This window comes from Pristiophorus japonicus, chromosome 13 (assembly GCF_044704955.1).
Source record: "Pristiophorus japonicus isolate sPriJap1 chromosome 13, sPriJap1.hap1, whole genome shotgun sequence".
Taxonomy (NCBI): Eukaryota; Metazoa; Chordata; class Chondrichthyes; family Pristiophoridae; genus Pristiophorus; species Pristiophorus japonicus.
The window spans coordinates 156,980,539-156,997,850 of NC_091989.1; the positions used below are offsets into that span (position 1 = coordinate 156,980,539).

Consider the following 17,312-nt stretch of genomic DNA (forward strand, 5'->3'; position numbering starts at 1 on the left):
ACTAGAGGCCACCAATATAAGTCAGACAGTCACCAAGAAATCCAATAGGGAATTCAGAAGAAACTTCTTTACCCAAAGAGTGGGGAGAATGTGGAACTCGCTACCACAGGGAGTGGTTGAAGCGATTAGTATAAATGCCTTTAAGGAGAGGCTAGACAAGCATAAGAGGGAGAAGGGAATAGAGGGTTATGCTGATAGATGAGGAAAGACAGGAGGTTCGAGTGGAGCATAAACACCGGCATGGACTGATTGGGCCAAATGGCCTGTTTCTATGCTGTCTAATCTATGCATCTCCCTAACCAATCAGATTAACAGCGCAAGGATGGAGAAGGAAGTGTAATTTGGAATGGGTGAATTCAATGTCAAATCAGGTACAGAAAGAGAAATAAAGGGAGGAAAAGAAAGATTGGACTGAGAGCAAAAAAAGATGGAAAGGAAAAGTTTAAGTGTATATTTTACATTTTTAAAATCTCCAACAATTAAAACCTGAAGGAATGAGACTCCACTCTTCTAGTAGTTAGAGGTTGTTTGGCAGTAACATTTCAAAACTTTAAGTGGGCCATGGGATACTGTGCAAATCAACATTTAAACTGTTGTGATGGTTTACATCTCTTAGTCAGTGTTCTTTCTGTTATGCCTAACAGTATTAACGTATAGTTGAAAGCACCAGAAGTACGATTAAAACAACATCTTTCCTGAATATCCACTCTCCCATTGGTCTGTCCTTGCGAAAGAACCTCAGCAACTTACAGATTCATATGTTGGTGGTTGTGATGGTATCGGAGGTGGGTTACCCCCCATATTGGGTGGTTGGAAGTTGTTGAATGGCTGATATGTATCCACTGATAAACCATTAAAGTTATCCTAGGAGAAACAAAAAAGGCAGGATTCAACCAAATACCAAGCATACCACCCCCACCCCCACACAACTTTGATGTATGTTTTTGTTAGCTACTACAGTATCACAACATCTGATGTCTGGACTATCAAATCAAACAGGATTACATAGCTTGGCTAACTGTTCTTATTTACTGTACCTTAAAGCTAACTTGTTGGGGGGGGGGGGGTACATTATTTTTCCATCCCTTCCACAAGAAAAAATAAATAAAACTAGAGATGCACTTCCTCAATTCTTATCAGTACCATTCTAAATCACTAATTTAGATCACACAGAATACATTTGAATTGGAAGATACAAAATCCAACAAACCACATTTCAGTAGACTACTAGCAAATTTAAATTGGATTGAACTTGTTTAAAGTTGCTTATCTGGGTTACCTTTTTGCAAAAAATCTCAGACACATACATATACACAAACACACACAATTTAATTAGGGAGCTTATCCCTTTCCAATTGATTTCCCGCTCACCCCACCAACTCTCCAAGTCAGGCAGAGTGAAATTTGATGACATATTTGTCACTACACCATGGGCCATCCAGGAAACAGGGCAAACTGGTCGGGAATTCAAGAGTTCTAATCTGATCAACCACACTCCATTCAAGGGGCCCAAGTTTCCACACGATAAAAAACGGGCGCCCTTCCGAGCTGGGCGCCCGTTTTTCGCGCCTAAAACGGCGCCGGAAAAAAACTCGCGATTCTGGAGAGCCCTGCAGCTCCTTGGGCCCAAGTTTCGACATGATTTACGCCTGATTTTTAGGAGCAACTGGTGGAGAACGGACTATCTTAGAAATCACAATTCTCCACATTTTTTTTTCTGCAGTTCTAGTCAGGTAGAACAGTTCTACTTTGGAACAGAATTCTTTCTTCAAAAGGGGGCGTGTCCGGCCACTGACGCCTGATTTCAAAATTTCCACAGTGAAAACGTACTCCAAACTAAAGTAGAATGGAGCAAGTGAAGATTTTTGTAGAACTGAAAAAACCTGTTCTACACATTAAAAAATCAGGCGCAGGTTACGAATTAGGCGTCCAGAACGGGGGCGGGGGGAAGGGAAGTCATTAAATTCTACAATAAATCTTTATTTATTATTTATACTTCTACAAATATTATACAAATAAATCCAACCTGAATAAACATTTATAAGCAAAGAAAAGATTAAATAAACCATCTTCCTACCTGTGTGAAAGTGCTTCAGCCATCGTTCGTTGCCGCGGGGGCTGGAAAAGGAAACCGCCGTTTGTTGCCGTGGAGGGGAGGGAGGGGAAGGAGACAGCGGTTTGTTGCCGCCGCGGAGGGGAGGGAGGGGAAGGAAACCGCTGTTTGTTGCCGTGGAGGGGAGGGAGGGGAAGGAGACAGCGGTTTGTTGCCGCCGCGGAGGGGAGGGAGGGGGAGGAAACCGCCGTTTGTTGCCGCGGAGGGTGGGGAGGGGAAGGAGACAGTGAGAAGGCTGCAAGAAGCCTCAGTGCTGATGGCAATGTGCTTTTATTAAAAAATGTTCAAAAATTAAACAGCTACAAAAATGGCCGAGTGCCAATGTTTCCTTCACACTGCGCGTGCGCGAACGCTCCAACGCGCAGCGTTGCCGTCAGGAAAAAACTAATTTAAATAGTACCTGCCCCCTCCCACTTACAAAATCGCCGCGAGTGTAGGCTCCGCCCTCCTGGGCGCCGCGCCAAACAGACAAGGAGCTGCAAAGCGCTTGAGAATAGCGCATTTTTTTTCTGGCGCCGTTTTAGGCGCGAAAAACGGGCGCCCAGCTCGGAGGGGCGCCCGTTTTTTATCCTGTGGAAACTTGGGCCCCTTGTCTGCCTGGCGCGGCGCCCAGGGGGGCGGAGCCTACACTCGCGCCGATTTTGTAAGTGGGAGGGGGCGGGTACTATTTAAATTCATTTTTTTCTTGCCAGCAACCCTGGGCGTGCGCGTTGGAGCGTTCGCGCACGCACAGTGTGAAGGAAACATTGGCACTCGGCCATTTTTGTAGTTCTTTGTAGCTGTTTAATTTTTGAACATTTTTTAATAAAAGCACATTGCCATCAGCACATCAGCACTGAGGCTTCCTGCAGCCTTCTCACTGTCTCCTTCCCGCCCGCCGTCTGGAACGGCTTCCTCCTCCCCCGCTGCGTTCGGGCCCGCACTCCCTCCCTCCCGCCGTCGGGAACGGCTTCCTCTCCCCCCGCTGCGTTCGGGCCCGCACTCCCTCCCTCCCGCCGTCGGGAACAAACGAACGAACTTGTGAGGCTGGCTGAAGCACTTTCACACAGGTAGGAAGATGGTTTATTTAATCTTTTCTTTGCTTATAAATGTTTATTCAGGTTGGATTTATTTGTATAATATTTGTATAAGTATAAATAAGGATTTATTGTCGAATTTTATGACTTCCCTTCCCCCCCACCTCGTTCTGGACGCCTAATTTGTAACCTGCACCTGATTTTTTAATGTGTAGAACAGGTTTTTTCAGTTCTACAAAAATCTTCACTTGCTCCATTCTAAGTTAGTTTGGAGTACGTTTTCACTGTGGAAATTTTGAAATCAGGCGTCAGTGGCCGGACACGCCCCCTTTTGAAGAAAAAATTCTGTTCCAAAGTAGAACTGTTCTACCTGACTAGAACTGCAGAAAAAAAAAATGTGGAGAATTGCGATTTCTAAGATAGTCCGTTCTCCACCAGTTGCTCCTAAAAATCAGGCGCAAATCATGTCGAAACTTGGGCCCCAAGATGTCAGCCTAGCAGAGTAACAAACATTATTTCAACAGAAATGACCAATTTTTAAACATATGACAGATGATTAGACTTCCTCAATTTCAAGGGACTGCCTATGATGATGATAATGAGCCTACATTAATAGATGGAACACTGATCAATCACAAAATATGTTTAATAAGTTTTGTATGGTACATTAAAGATACAACATTTAGTTTCATGCCAAGTCAATCAACACGCCATGATTTATCCAACTAGAAAATCTAGTTTAGTTGAAGTGAAAGAGCAAGTAGTTTCCTTGCTTGTAGTAATACATGCAACAGAAATGCTTGTTTTATTAAGCCAGAGGATTTGGAAGCTGACACTTCATCAAAACAAAAGTTTCGGAAGCATGCAGACCTGAAAAAAATCCTTAACAATACAAGTTACGAGTGAACATAGTTATTGAGAAGAGGGTTGGGGCGATGACACAGCCCTGTTTGACCCCAGTCCGGACATGGATTGGGTCTGTAATGGATCCGTTGGTAAGGATCACGGCCTGCATGTCATCGTGAAGCAGGCTAAGGATGTTGACAAACTTTTGGGGGCATCCGAAATGGAGGACGACGCTCCATAGACCCTCACGGTTGACAGTGTCAAAGGCCTTTGTAAGATCGAAAAAGGCCATGTATAAGGGCTGGCGCTGTTCCCTGCATTTTTCCTGCAACTGGCGCGCTACAAAGATCATGTCTGTTGTGCCCCGTGGGGGTCAAAATCCGCATTGTGATTCCGGGGGGAGCTCCTCGGCCACAGGAAGACGACGATTGAGGAGAACTCGAACGACAACTTTCCCAATGGCTGAAAGCAGGGAGATTCCCCTGTAGTTGCCACAGTCGGACTTGTCCCCCTTTTTAAAAATGGTCACAATCACTGCATCTCTGAGATCTCCCGGCATGCTCTCCTCCCTCCAAATGAGAGAGATGAGATCATGTATCCGCGCCAACAGCGCCTCTCCGCCACATTTTCGCGCCTCAGCAGGGATTCCATCCGCACTCGTAGCCTTGTCATTCTTGAGCTGCTTTATGGCTTTGCCAACCTCGTGCAACGTTGGAGTTTCACGGAGTTGGTGGCGGGTGGCATGCTGCGGGTTGGAATCGAGAACACTCGAGTCAAAAGGCAGAGTCTTGATGCGCCAACCCTCTTCTCAATCTTCCTCACCGCCATGCTCCACCTCACAATCAACAAGCTCCCCCGCTGGAGTGGAATTAAACTACAGACCAGTGGGAAGCTGTTTAACCTACGCCGCCTCCAGACCAGGTCCAAGATCACTCCAACCTCTGTCATTGAGCTGCAGTATGCGGACGATGCCGGCGTCTGTGCACTTTGAGACTGAACTTCAGGATATAGTCAATGTATTCACTGAGGCATATGAAAGCATGGGCCTTACGCTTAACATCCGTAAGACAAAGGTTCTTCACCAGCCTGTCACCGCCGCACAGCACTGCCCTCCAATCATCAAGATCCACGGCGCGGCCCTGGACAACGTGGACCATTTCCCATATCTCGGGAGCCTCTTATCAACAAAGGCAGACATTGATGCGGATATTCAGCATCACCTCCAGTGCGCCAGCGCAGCCTTCGGCCGCCTGAGGAAAAGTGTGTTTGAAGACCAGGCCCTCAAATCTACCACCAAACTCATGGTCTATAGGGCTGTAGTAATATCTGCCCTCCTGTATGGGTCTGAGGCATGGACGATGTACAGAAGGCACCTCAAGTCACTGGAGATATATCACCAACGATGTCTCCGCAAGATCTTGCAAATCACCTGGGAGGACAGGCGCACCAACATCAGTGTCCTCGACCAGGCTAACATCCCCAGTATTGAAGCACTGACCACACTCGATCAGCTTTGCTGGGCAGGCCACATAGTAAGCATGTCAGATACGAGACTCCCTAAGCAAATGCTTTATGTGGAGCTCCTTCATGGTAAACGAGTCAAAGGAGGACAGCGGAAAGGTTATAAGGACACCCTCAAAGCCTCGCTGGTAAACTGCGACATCACCACTGACACCTGGAAGGCCCTGACCGCAGACCGCCCTAGGTGGAGAAAGTCCATCCGGGAGGGCATTGAGCTCTTTGCCAATCCCTTCCCCTGACGAATGTTGGAGGAGGAGGAGGAGGAGGATGATGATAGATCCCTTCAGGGTTTTTTGTTTATAACCCATCCCAAGCATGTACTCCAAAACAAAAAGCACAACTGAGTCAACACAATTGGGACTGGTTTAGAATCACAAAGAGACAGTACGATTCAAGATATACTTTGCATACGATCATGGCCAATGCTCACCTGGCCAGCTTCCCATTCTTCACTTCATCTCACCCATATCCTATCCTGCTCAAGAAGTTCCGTTCGCCCATCACCAGTGGCTTTTCTGGCTCACGCTGGCTCTCGGTCCCAAATTGAACATATTTAACCTAGTGTTTAAATTCCTTCAGGGCCTCACCCTTCCCTATTTCCCAAACTCCCTGTTCCTTTGACTTTGGCTTGTTGTGCATCTCGCCCTCTCCTTTTGCTTCACAACTGATGTCCATGCCTTCAGCTGTATAGGGCCTATACTCTGCATTTTCCTCCTTAAACTCCTCCTCCCTCCTCCATCCCTCTCCACCTTTAAGGCCCTCCTGAAAAACAGCTTTTCTGATCAAATATCTGGTCACCCCCCACCCCCCCACCCTAATATCCCCTTTTGCCCCTTTTGTTCGCCATACATTTCTGTTTGATTACATCTCTACGAGCTGCCATGGGATGTCTTTTTTCATTAAAGGTGCTATATAAATGCAAATTGTTCTAGGAAGAAGAAAAATTGGAGGGGGAATTAAAGTGTGAAATGTTTATTTAAAGAAATACTTACTGGCCCCTTTCTTGGAGGGTATGAGAATGGTACAGACGGTGTTGGCATTGGCATTGGCATAGCCATAAAGCCTGCAGTGGGTGCCGTGAATCCTCCACCACCTCCCCCACCAGGACCACCTTTATCATCATTATCTACATCAATCAAATCTGCTTCCACTCCGACTGGGACTTCACCCTAGAAATAATAAAAAGCCCAATAATTATTGAAGAAAAATATAATTTTGCCATATAATAAAGCTCTAGAATCCTACAAATTTCAGACTACACACCCCAGCCCAATAAATTACATTATATACAGTATTGTAACTTTTGTTACATTTGAGCACTTAGTTGTGTGGAAGGCCTTGGGAGAGGGTGCAGAGATTATTTACTAGAATGGTACCAGGGATGCGGGACTTCAGTTATTATTTTTTCAGGTGGGGCGGGGGGAGGAAAGTGGAGGAGGAGAAGAATTTTGTTTCCTTTTTTACATAGCGGATTAGGATGATCTGGAATGCATTGCTTGAAAGAGTGGTGGAAACGGATTCAATTATAACTTTCAAAAGGGAATTGGATAAATACTTGAAAAGGAAAGAAATGCAGTGCTATGGGGAAAGGGACTAATTAGATAGCTCTTTCAAAGAGCCGGCACAACCACAATGGGCCGAATGGCCTCCTTCTGTGCTGCATGATTCTTGTGCTTCTAAATAATTAGAATCACAACTTGCAGAGTGTTTGTGATCTTAATTACACCTACAAAATAACTGATTGATGAAACAAGTGAATGCCGTATAACGCAGTTAAAAAGGAACATTAAGTTTACAATTCCTATTAGTTGGAGAATAACTAGAATTAAAACAATTCCTTTAGTATTACAATTTACTGAAAAATCAGCAAATTCAGTTCACAATTTTGCATTTTTTTTCTCATCAATCCAATGGCATCTTCAGGATATAAAAGATTGCATCGGGATGTTCTAAACTTTAGGTGCGTCTTGGTAAATTTTTTACACATTCATCAGTATTGCTTGCATAGATTGACTTTAAGATGATCACTATTTATGATGGAGCAATTATCAGATGCGGAGATTTTGAATTTTTCATATAGAAATGTGAAGGGAAGGTGTTGGGGGGGGGGGGGGGGGAGGCGGAGAGCACATTTTAAAGAATAACACCAGGTGTATTTGAGGTAGTTATAGACTGACTAGCACAATTGCATCAACCATTAAAAATATATAATTGCAATAAAAAAATAAGCACAATATGATTTTGATTATGGATCAAGTAACTAACTAACATGAATAAAATAATAATCGAAGTGGTTTACAGTCTCAGCCTTAAAAAAAACATTTCAAAGCCTTTGAATTATAGCACTGGAATGGGGACGAGGGGTCGGCGCAAGATAAAATGATCTCAGTATGTTCTATCCAAATCCATTCCAACATACTTTTTAATTGAATATACAGACTAGTCCTGTTGGTGTCTATTTATGACTCTCAGCCATCCAAGTGTTTGAGAGCTGTAAAAACATTGTACTGTTTGACTGACTCGCCTTTTAAGTAAAGTTGCCAAAAAAAGATTTATTTTCATTTGATAACCATTGTTTCTGCTATAAACTGCACTGCTATTAGAAAGATGCACATTAGGACCATCAAAAACATACTTAGAACTGCACACATAGAAAAAAAAAAATCACTATGTAAAAATATGTAAGGTAGCTTGAGAGAAAAAAAAAATCTCTCATCCTTGTTTAAGAACCTGTCCAAAGTGGTAAGGTTAAAGTGTGAACAGGCAATCTTCCACAGCAAGGAAGAGAAGTCGGAGAGGAAGGAGTGGGGCCCAATGAGCTCCGAAAAAAATTCTAATCAATCAGCCATTTTTTGTCAGTATATTTTCAAAGTAGCATGGTTAGATTCACATCTAGAGCCTGTTGGAAGCAAAGTCAGGGACTGGAGGCAGCAGGGAAACAAGGCCTGATGCCAACAGAATGGCACTTTTTAATGCAAGTCAGCCATATCTGGCCACGACCAGGGTCAAAAGAGTTAGAGAAGGCCATAGAGAAGTTAGAGGGACAACAAAAGATTTAGGTAGGTGATTTTTAAAAAATTATTTAAAAGGTGAAGAACATACTTCAAGAGTCATTTGATGATGCCAATTAAAAATAAACTTAAAATCTCAAATGTACAGATGGCAAGTGAAGTGGAGGCTGTAGAGTTTTCTCAGGGGTCTCCAGTATAGCTAGAGTAACTGGGAGATGTAAGGGAGAAGTACTACGGTCTCAGAGAGTGACAGGATATGAGAAATGTTTGCATCTTTACAATAGCTTGCATTTATATGACACCTTTAACATAGTAAAATATCCCAAGGCGCTTTAGAGGACCATAATCAGACAAAACTTGACAGAGGCAAGGAGGAGACATTAGGGTAGGTGGCCAGATGCTTGGTCAAAGAGGTGAGTTGTAAGCAGTGTCTTAGAGGGAAGAGAGAGCAAGCATTTGGAGAGGGAATGCCAGAATTTAGGACCTAGACAGCTGAAGGCACAGCCACCAATGGTGGGGCAAAGGAAGTAGGGGATACACAGGAGTCCAGAGTTGGAGGAACGAGTTCTCGGAGTGTTGTAGGTCTGAAGGAGGTTAAAGAGATAGTGACGGCAAGGTTTTAAAACACGAGGATAAGAATTTTAAAACTGAGGCGATGGACCGGAAGCCAATGTAGATCAGCGAGTACAACGAGACTTGGTACAAGTTACGATATGGGCAGCAGAGTTTTGGATGAACTCAAGTTTATGGAGGGTGGAAGATGAGAGACCAGCCAGAAGATCATTGGAATAGTCAAGTCTGGAGGTAAGAAAAGAATAAAGGTTTCAGCAGCAGATGGGCTGAGGCAGCGGCAGAGACAGGCGATTATGCAAGTCTGTGTTGGAGAAGATAAAGGGGTCCGAAGCTTAGCTCTGGAACAAATAGGATGTAGAGGTTGCCAACAGTCTAGTTCACCCCAAAAATGTGGCCAGGGAGGGGAATGGAATCAGTAGCTAGGGAAGAGAGTTTGCGGCGAGGGCCAAAAAAAATGGCTTCGGTCTTCCTAGTATTTAACGGTTGCAAATGTTAGCTCATTCAGGATTGGATGTTAGACAAGCAGTGGTGACGGTGAGGTAGAGCTGAGTATCGTCAGCGTGCATGTGGAAACCGACAATGTGTCTTCGGATGATGTTGCTGAGGGGCAGCAGGTAGATGAGAAAGAGGAGAGGGTCAAGCATAGACCTTGGGGGACTCCAGAGGTAACGGTGTGGGGGCGGGAAGAGATTCTCTCGCGACGACTAGTTAGGTAAGAATGGCTAGCAAGGGCTTTCCCATTACAAATGCATACATAAAGAGGACATTAAAAAGCACTACTCAAAATTATGACATTAGAAGCAAGGTTTTGTGGACAGGATGTGCATGCCATATGAAATGTTTTTAATATAACAGACTGTAAATAATAAAGCAGTTCAACTTATTTAAAAGTAAACTACACCACACTATTGGGATGATTATTTACCCTTGTGACTATTAATGAACTGGATGAGTGCAAGTTGGAGCTTCAGGTCAGATTGCGTCTTACAACTGCTGCAGGAGGCAACATTAGTCAGACAATCATGGGCGATTTTAACCTTCATATTGATTAACAAATCAAATTGGCCAGGGTAGCCTTGAGGAAAAGTTCATAAGAGTGCATCCGGGATAGTTTTCTTGAACAGTACGTTGCGGAACCAACCAGGGAGCAGGCTATCTTAGATCTGGTACTGTGTACTGAGACAGGATTAATAAATGATCTCCTAGTAAAAGGATTCTCTTGGAATGAGTGACCATAACATGGTTGAATTTCAAATTCAGTTGGAGGGTGAGAAAGCTGGATCTCAAGCCAGTGTCCTAAGTTTAAATAAAGGAGACGACAAAGGCAGAGTTGGCTAAAGTGGACTGGGAAAATAGATTAAAGTGTGGGATGGTTGATGAGCAGTGGCGGACATTTAAGGAGATATTTCATAACTCAACAAAAATATATCCCAATGAGAAGGAAGGACTGTAAGAAAAGGGATAATCATCCGTGGCTAACTAAGGAAATAAAGGAGGATATCAAATTGAAAACAACGGCATACAAAGTGGCCAAAGCTAGTGGGAGGCCAGAAGATTGGGAACATGTCAAAAGCCAACAAAGAACGACTAAAAAAAAAGGAAAGGGCAGATAGATTATGAAAGTAAACTACCATGAAATATAAAAACAGATAGTAAGAGTTTCTACAGGTATATAAAAAAGGAAAAGAGTGGCTAAAGTAAATGTGGGTCCCTTGGAGGATGAGATGGGGCAATAATGGGGAACAGGGAAATGGCAGAGACTTTGAACAAATATTTTGTATCGATCTTCACGGTAGAAGACACTATCCACTATTGGGATGTTTTTAATCAGGGGGCTATGGGGCGGGGGAGGAGCTTAATACAATCTCTATCACTAAAGAAGTAGTACTCGGCAAAATAATGGGACTAAAGGTGGACAAGTCCCCTGGACCTGATGGCTTGCATCCTAGGGTCTTAAAAGAAGTGGCTGCAGAGATAGTGGATGCATTGGTTGTAATTTACCCAAATTCCTTGGATTCTGGGGAGGTCCCAGTGGGTTGGAAAACAGCAAATGTAACGTCCCTGTTTTAAAAAAAAAGGAGGCTGACAGAAAGCAGGAAACTAGACCAGTTTGTCCAACATCTGTAGTTGGGAAAATACTGGAGTCCATTATTAAGGAAACAGTAGCAGGACATTTGGAAAAGCATAGTTCAATCAAGCAGAGTCAGCATGGTTTTATGAAAGGGAAATCATGTTTGACAAATATGCTGGAATTCTTTGAGGATGTAACAAGCAGGGTGGATAAAGGGGAACCAGTGGATGTGGTGTATTTGGATTTTCAGAAGGCATTCGATAAGGTGCCACATAAAAGGTTACAGCACAAGATAAAAGTCCACAGGATTGGGGGTAATATATTAGCATGGATAGAGGATTGGCTAACTAACAGAAAACAGAGTAGGGATAAATGGATCATTTTCCGGTTGACAAAGAGTAACTAGTGGGGTGCCGCAGGGATCGGTGCTGGGGCCTCAGCTATTTACAATCTATATTAATGACTTGGATGAAGGGACAGAGTGTAACGTATCCAAGTTTGCTGATAATACAAAGATGGATGGGAAAGCAAATTGTGAGGACACAAAAAATCTGCAAAAGGATATAGACAGGCTAAGTGAGTGGGCAAATATTTGGCAGATGGAGTATAATGTGGGAAAGTGAGGTTATCCACTTTGGCAGAATGAATAGAAAAGCAAATTATTTTTTAAATGGAGAAAAATTGCAAGTGCTGCAGTACAGAGATCTGGGGGTCCTTGTGCATGAAACACAAAAAGTTAGTATGCAGGTACAGCAAGTTATCAAGAAGGTAAATGGAATGTTGGCCTTTATTGCAAGGGGGATAGAGTATAAAAGCAGAGAAGTCCTGCTACAATTGTACAGTGTATTGGCGAGGTCACACCTAGAGTACTGCGTACAGTTTTGGTTTCCGTACTTAAGAAAAGATGTACTTGCATTGGAGGCTGTTCAGAGAAGGTTCACTAGGTTGACTTATGAAGATAGGTTGAGCAGGTTGAACCTATAATCATTGGGGTTCAGAAAAATGAGAAGTGATCTTATCAAAACATATACGATAATGAGAGGGCTCGACAAGGTGGATGCAGTGAGGATATTTCCACTCATAGGGGAAACTAGAACTAGGGGGCATAATCTCAGAATAAGGGGCTGCCCACTTAAAACTGAGTTGAGGAGGAATTTCTTCTCTCAGAGAGTTGTAAATCTGTGGAATTCTCTGCCCCAGAGAGACGTGAAGGATGGGCCATTGAATATATTTAAGGCGGAGATAGACAGATTTTTAAGCGATAAGGAAATAAAAGGTTATGGGGAGCGGGCAGGGAAGTGGAGCTGAGTCCACGATCAGATCAGCCATGATCTTATTAAATGGCGGAGCAGGCTCGAGGGGCCAAATGACCTACTGTTCTTATGCTCTTGGTGAACTGTAAATAAATATACGTACCATGACAACAGAATCAGGCTCATATGGAACATTGTAGTTCTTTGCTATCTCGATTAAGTATCTCTCCACGAGGATTTTGGGTGGTGCTTCAACACTTAGCTTGAGCATAAGCTGAAAAGGGATGCAATCAATATGAGAAAACCATGTAAAAAGAATGAAAGCATAGACATTCCAGAGTAACTACCACAGCAGGTTATAAATAGTGCAGAACAAAGCTAATTACTAACTATCACTAGATTAGTGCAAGTCCATCAAAATAATTAGACGTTATGGCCTGGAATTTACGGTCAGCGGCAAAGCAAAGGTGATCGCCGCAGGCCCTAAAGAAAGTTGCCCAGAGAGATCGCGCACTCTCTCTGGCGAGAAGTTTGCCTTTTGCGGAGCGCAAGTGATTTCAGAGTAATATAGTAGGGAATCGCAGGAAATATTTAGTATTTTAATCAATTAATAAGAGAATCATAGGTTTCTATAGAAGAGCGAGTTTGATGGGACAAATAATTTCCATCATCTATTATCTTTGCAACAAGTTCCAATCCCTGTAACTTTAGGGGGCATCATTCCATTCAGTGTTTCATGGGACAAGATCTTTTGCCCAGTCGTAGTTAAACAATGGATGAATGCTGCATCAATCTAACTTTGAGGGAGTATAGCTTTTCAGGCTTCCTTTCAGTATGCATTCTCATTTGCCAGAATATGTATTTTGCAATAAAGAGGTAGACCATAGTTCTCGGAGCAAAGTGTATTTTTAAATTAGACTGCATTTACCCTCTCATTCACAGTCCCTATCTGGTTTGTCCTGCAAAGTTTTCCATATTCTTTGCTGTATTTGGCACACAGCTGATCTGAAACCTACAAAGAAAGAAAACAGAATATGTTATAAAATATTGCTATATAGATCTAAGCAAGGTCTCAGAAACCTTGGAAGGGAAGAGGAGGAAAATGATATTTCCTGGAGAACTCAAGATTAATAAGCAAATGGCAGAACTGGCAGTATTATTTAGTAACAGGTTGTTTTCATTTTGAACCACTCATATTTTAGTAAAATACAAAGTGGTTTTACATCACAGCTTTGGAGAAAATTTTAAATATTTCACATTGTGGAAATCGAGGTCAGCACACCAGTGATGATAAATGAAAGAGTGCAAAGTATGATACTCAAACACCACAGACATAAGTTATAAGGATCCTTTCCCCATAAAGATAGTAGCAACACAGCCACGAGTACAATTTTCTGTTTTGTTCTATGGCCATGGTAAAGCTTAAAAAGCCTAAACTAGACTACTTTAAGTAATACGTGAACTTACTTGTTTCCATTTCCCAGCCTCGATGGCTGGACAGCCATGCCCAAAACAATCATACTGCGCACTGGTGTGGTTTGTTTATTCCATGGGCAAAGTTTGAACGATGAAGAACAGGACCATCCACAGCTTGTCTTCCCTCCCATGGATAATCTTGCCAAACTGGAAAGATCATCTACAGGCAGAGTGGAAATGACAGCAGTGACTGAATTTTGCATTTTTTCTGCATTTATGCTGCTGGTTTGTTGAACGCAGAGCACTACAGGAGGCTATTTCTATACCAACCAGGCTATACAGCTAATATTGCAGAACTATTACATGAAGCAGCTCTGAAATACAAATCCATTATTATAGTCTTCTAGTTGGAGTAAACCATTGGGGCTGAGCTTACGGACCCAATCCATTTAAACAGAGCACGTTACTGAAGTGAATTATTTTCATAGGAATGATTTATGGAGGTGTTTTATTTGTCCTGCCAAAATGGCCAACATGCTCCACCCTTTGGTCCCCCTGGAGGATAAGCCACACCTGAAGTTTCACAGGAATGTGTGACTGGAACCGCCCATCCCAAGGTCTCACTGACTTAGCAAATTGTAACTCGATCCACTTTGACTTCTTGAAGCGACAGAGGACAGAGCTCCCCAGAAGACAGCAAGGGCCAGCCAAAGTGCCTTACCCCAGTCCAAGTACATCCCTGCCCCAGCCAAAGTGCCTTACCCCAGTCCAAGTACATCCCTGCCCCAGCCGAAGTGCCTTACCACAGTCCAAGTACAAGCCTGCCCCAGCCAAAGTCCCATACCCCAGTGCACGTGCATCCTCCTCTCCATTTCCACTTCTCACTCCTCCCCCACCACCATAGATAGGGCAGTGCGTACGGATTGTTAACAGGTTTATTGGGTATGAAGTGAATAGTGACAGTGTCGTGACTTCTGAATATCATCCACTTCAATTATGTCCCTTGTAGGGGGCTTGAAAAACATGATCTGTCTTCCCGGAGTCACCGCTCTCCCCTCCAATTCTCCGCCGCCCCCCACTCACATGTCTCTCAATTCCCCCCGCTCCCTCCGGTCTCCCTCACTGCCCCCGCCTCCACCCGCAGCCTCTCACTCCCCCCCAGCCTCTCTCTCTCGCTTTCTCCCCCCCACCTCCCAGCCTCTCACTCACTCTCTCTCTCCTCCGCACCCTCCCCCCAGCCACTCACCCCCCACCAGCCACTCTCACACTCTTCCCCCACCCACCCTCCTCTCTACCTCCCCCCAGCCTCTCGCTCTCTCCCCTCCTCCCCAGCCTCTCTCCCTCCCCCAGCCACTCTCATTCCCCCCCACCCTCCAGCCTCTCTCATCCGCCCCCCCCGCAAGCCAGTCTCTCTCATCCCCCTGCCCCTCACTCTCCCCACCATCCTCTCACTCTCCTCCTCACCCCCTAGCCAATCTCTCTCCTCACTCTCCTCCCACTCCTCCTCTCTCCCCCCCACTCCTCACTCTCTCAGCATCACGTGCATGGAATGATTCGGCCGGAGGGAGGGGGCGGTGCTTGTCACCTGTCGGTCAAAAAAGTGCAGTACAAAGAGTTAGTCCCATGATTTATAGCAGCAATTGAAAGTGAAAACTGTCCCACTCCTCCAACTAGAGAGAGTAGATTTTTGTTTATTCTATGGCATCAATTCTGAGATAGGTTAATGCAATGTCACCAATTCCATTACATTTGCTGATATTTATGTTGTCATTTTGATCTTTTGGAGGCTAAATGCAAATTTGAAAGCAAAGAATCTCAGATATACAATCTGAAGATGTGGGAAATTGTTCTCATATTTACTTCAATTATTGCGGATATATAGATTTGTACCATTTTCTCAAACCATTAAACAGCAAACAGAACACAAGCAACACAATGTGGTCAACACAAGCAAAGAAGATGGCCTGATTAGCCTCCAGATCCTGGGAGACCATCAATCCTGAACCATTATGACAACCAAAAAGCTTCCTGGAAATTCCTTCAGCTTCCCTTAAGCAGACAAGCATCCATCGCAACTGCTTAATGAGCAAATTGCATTATCAAATTCACAGGTCATGAAAACCTACGCGAGAGTGATACTTATACACTCAGTTTTACAGAAATTAAAATGTGCAACAATGACAGCACTGTTTTAGATGCAATAAAACAAAACAAGAAAGTCACTTAGAAAGGTTGGAAGATTATTAAAAAACACAAGCAAATCCCACAACACAGCACACTAAGTTTAGTTTCAGGGTTAAAATCACATCACTTTTTACAATCAATTCAATGGCCTAGAAATTGCGGTCAGAGGCTTACCTCTGGATTACACTTCCGACCCGCGAAACATTTATGAAATTACCTGCTGGCGCCCAGGCTACGAAGAGATGCGGTCTCGGACCTCGAGGCAGAGGCAGCATAACAGCCCATGAATCCCAGGGACTCAGGCGGTGCAGAAGCGTACCTGGGATCACGTGGGCCCGGTCATCCAATGACAAAGGAGAATTCCATTGCATTCATTTGAAAAGGGAATCTATTAATGATATGCAATGGAATCCCCAAATCTAATAATTATACAATATACTGAATTGCAATTTTATTCATAAGTTCCTTCATTGCACCGACCTCAATAAAAATTAAATTTCTTAATAATTTTAAACATTTAAGACTGTAATCCAGGTGAATATTTGCGTAAACTCATGTGCATATTTTAGGATATAAAATGTGCATATTTTAGGATATAAAATGTTTAATTCAAGGCTTGGATATCCCCTTATGTTGATGCAAGCTTCAACAATAAGACTTACGTGGGCAATTGCTGGCCAGTCGCTGGGCAAATAGTCCAACTCTGCGCCAGCAATTGCTTTTTCCGAGCCTCCGCGGATGGCCTGTCAACATGTATATTGACAGGATGCAAGTTCCAGATTTCGGGCAAGCGCATGCGGAAATCCAGAACTTGTGGAACATTTCAAAGGTATTACGACAGCGTACTTCGAGAGTACACCATCATTGATGCTGCAATTTCAGTGCCATTATGTTTTTGGTGACTCCTCTCTATGCTACACAATCTACACTTCCCAGACTATTCATTCATTTTCTTTTGAAACTTTTTTGGATTCTTGGAAATCATTGAGCATGAGGAAACTGTAATTTTACATCAATAAAAATGACAGGGTTTGAAACCAATACAGATAAACAGATCAATACAAGTAGAAAGCCCATTGTAATATCTTGAAATGAGTTTTAGCTTATTCTCCAAGTCCTACCCTCACTTTTCATATCAAGAATCAAACTTGGTAACTCATGTGAATAATGATCATTTCTGCAATATTTACGGCTTCTCTTCCCACTCCCGCATCATGGAGTGTATCCAGGATAGTTTCCTTGAACAGTACATTGCGGAACCAACCAGGGAGCAGGCTATCTTAAATCTGTTAATGAGACAGGATCAAT

The 17,312-nt window shown here is 43.5% G+C and overlaps 1 protein-coding gene across 3 annotated transcripts in view; it reads right to left on the reverse strand.

Moving 5' to 3' along the window:
• ist1 (IST1 factor associated with ESCRT-III) overlaps nt 1-17,312 on the reverse strand; it is a 38,578-nt gene that overhangs the window by 5,091 nt on the left and 16,175 nt on the right. For 2 of the 3 annotated variants that reach the window (XM_070898195.1, XM_070898194.1), the window contains exons 5-8: nt 13,333-13,416; nt 12,568-12,678; nt 6,489-6,665; nt 751-864 (exon numbers count right to left, since the gene is read on the reverse strand). In XM_070898195.1, coding sequence (XP_070754296.1) covers nt 751-864; nt 6,489-6,665; nt 12,568-12,678; nt 13,333-13,416 — 486 coding nt within the window. The remainder of the gene's footprint in view (nt 1-750; nt 865-6,488; nt 6,666-12,567; nt 12,679-13,332; nt 13,417-17,312) is intronic. The other variant, XM_070898196.1, reaches the window with a different exon arrangement.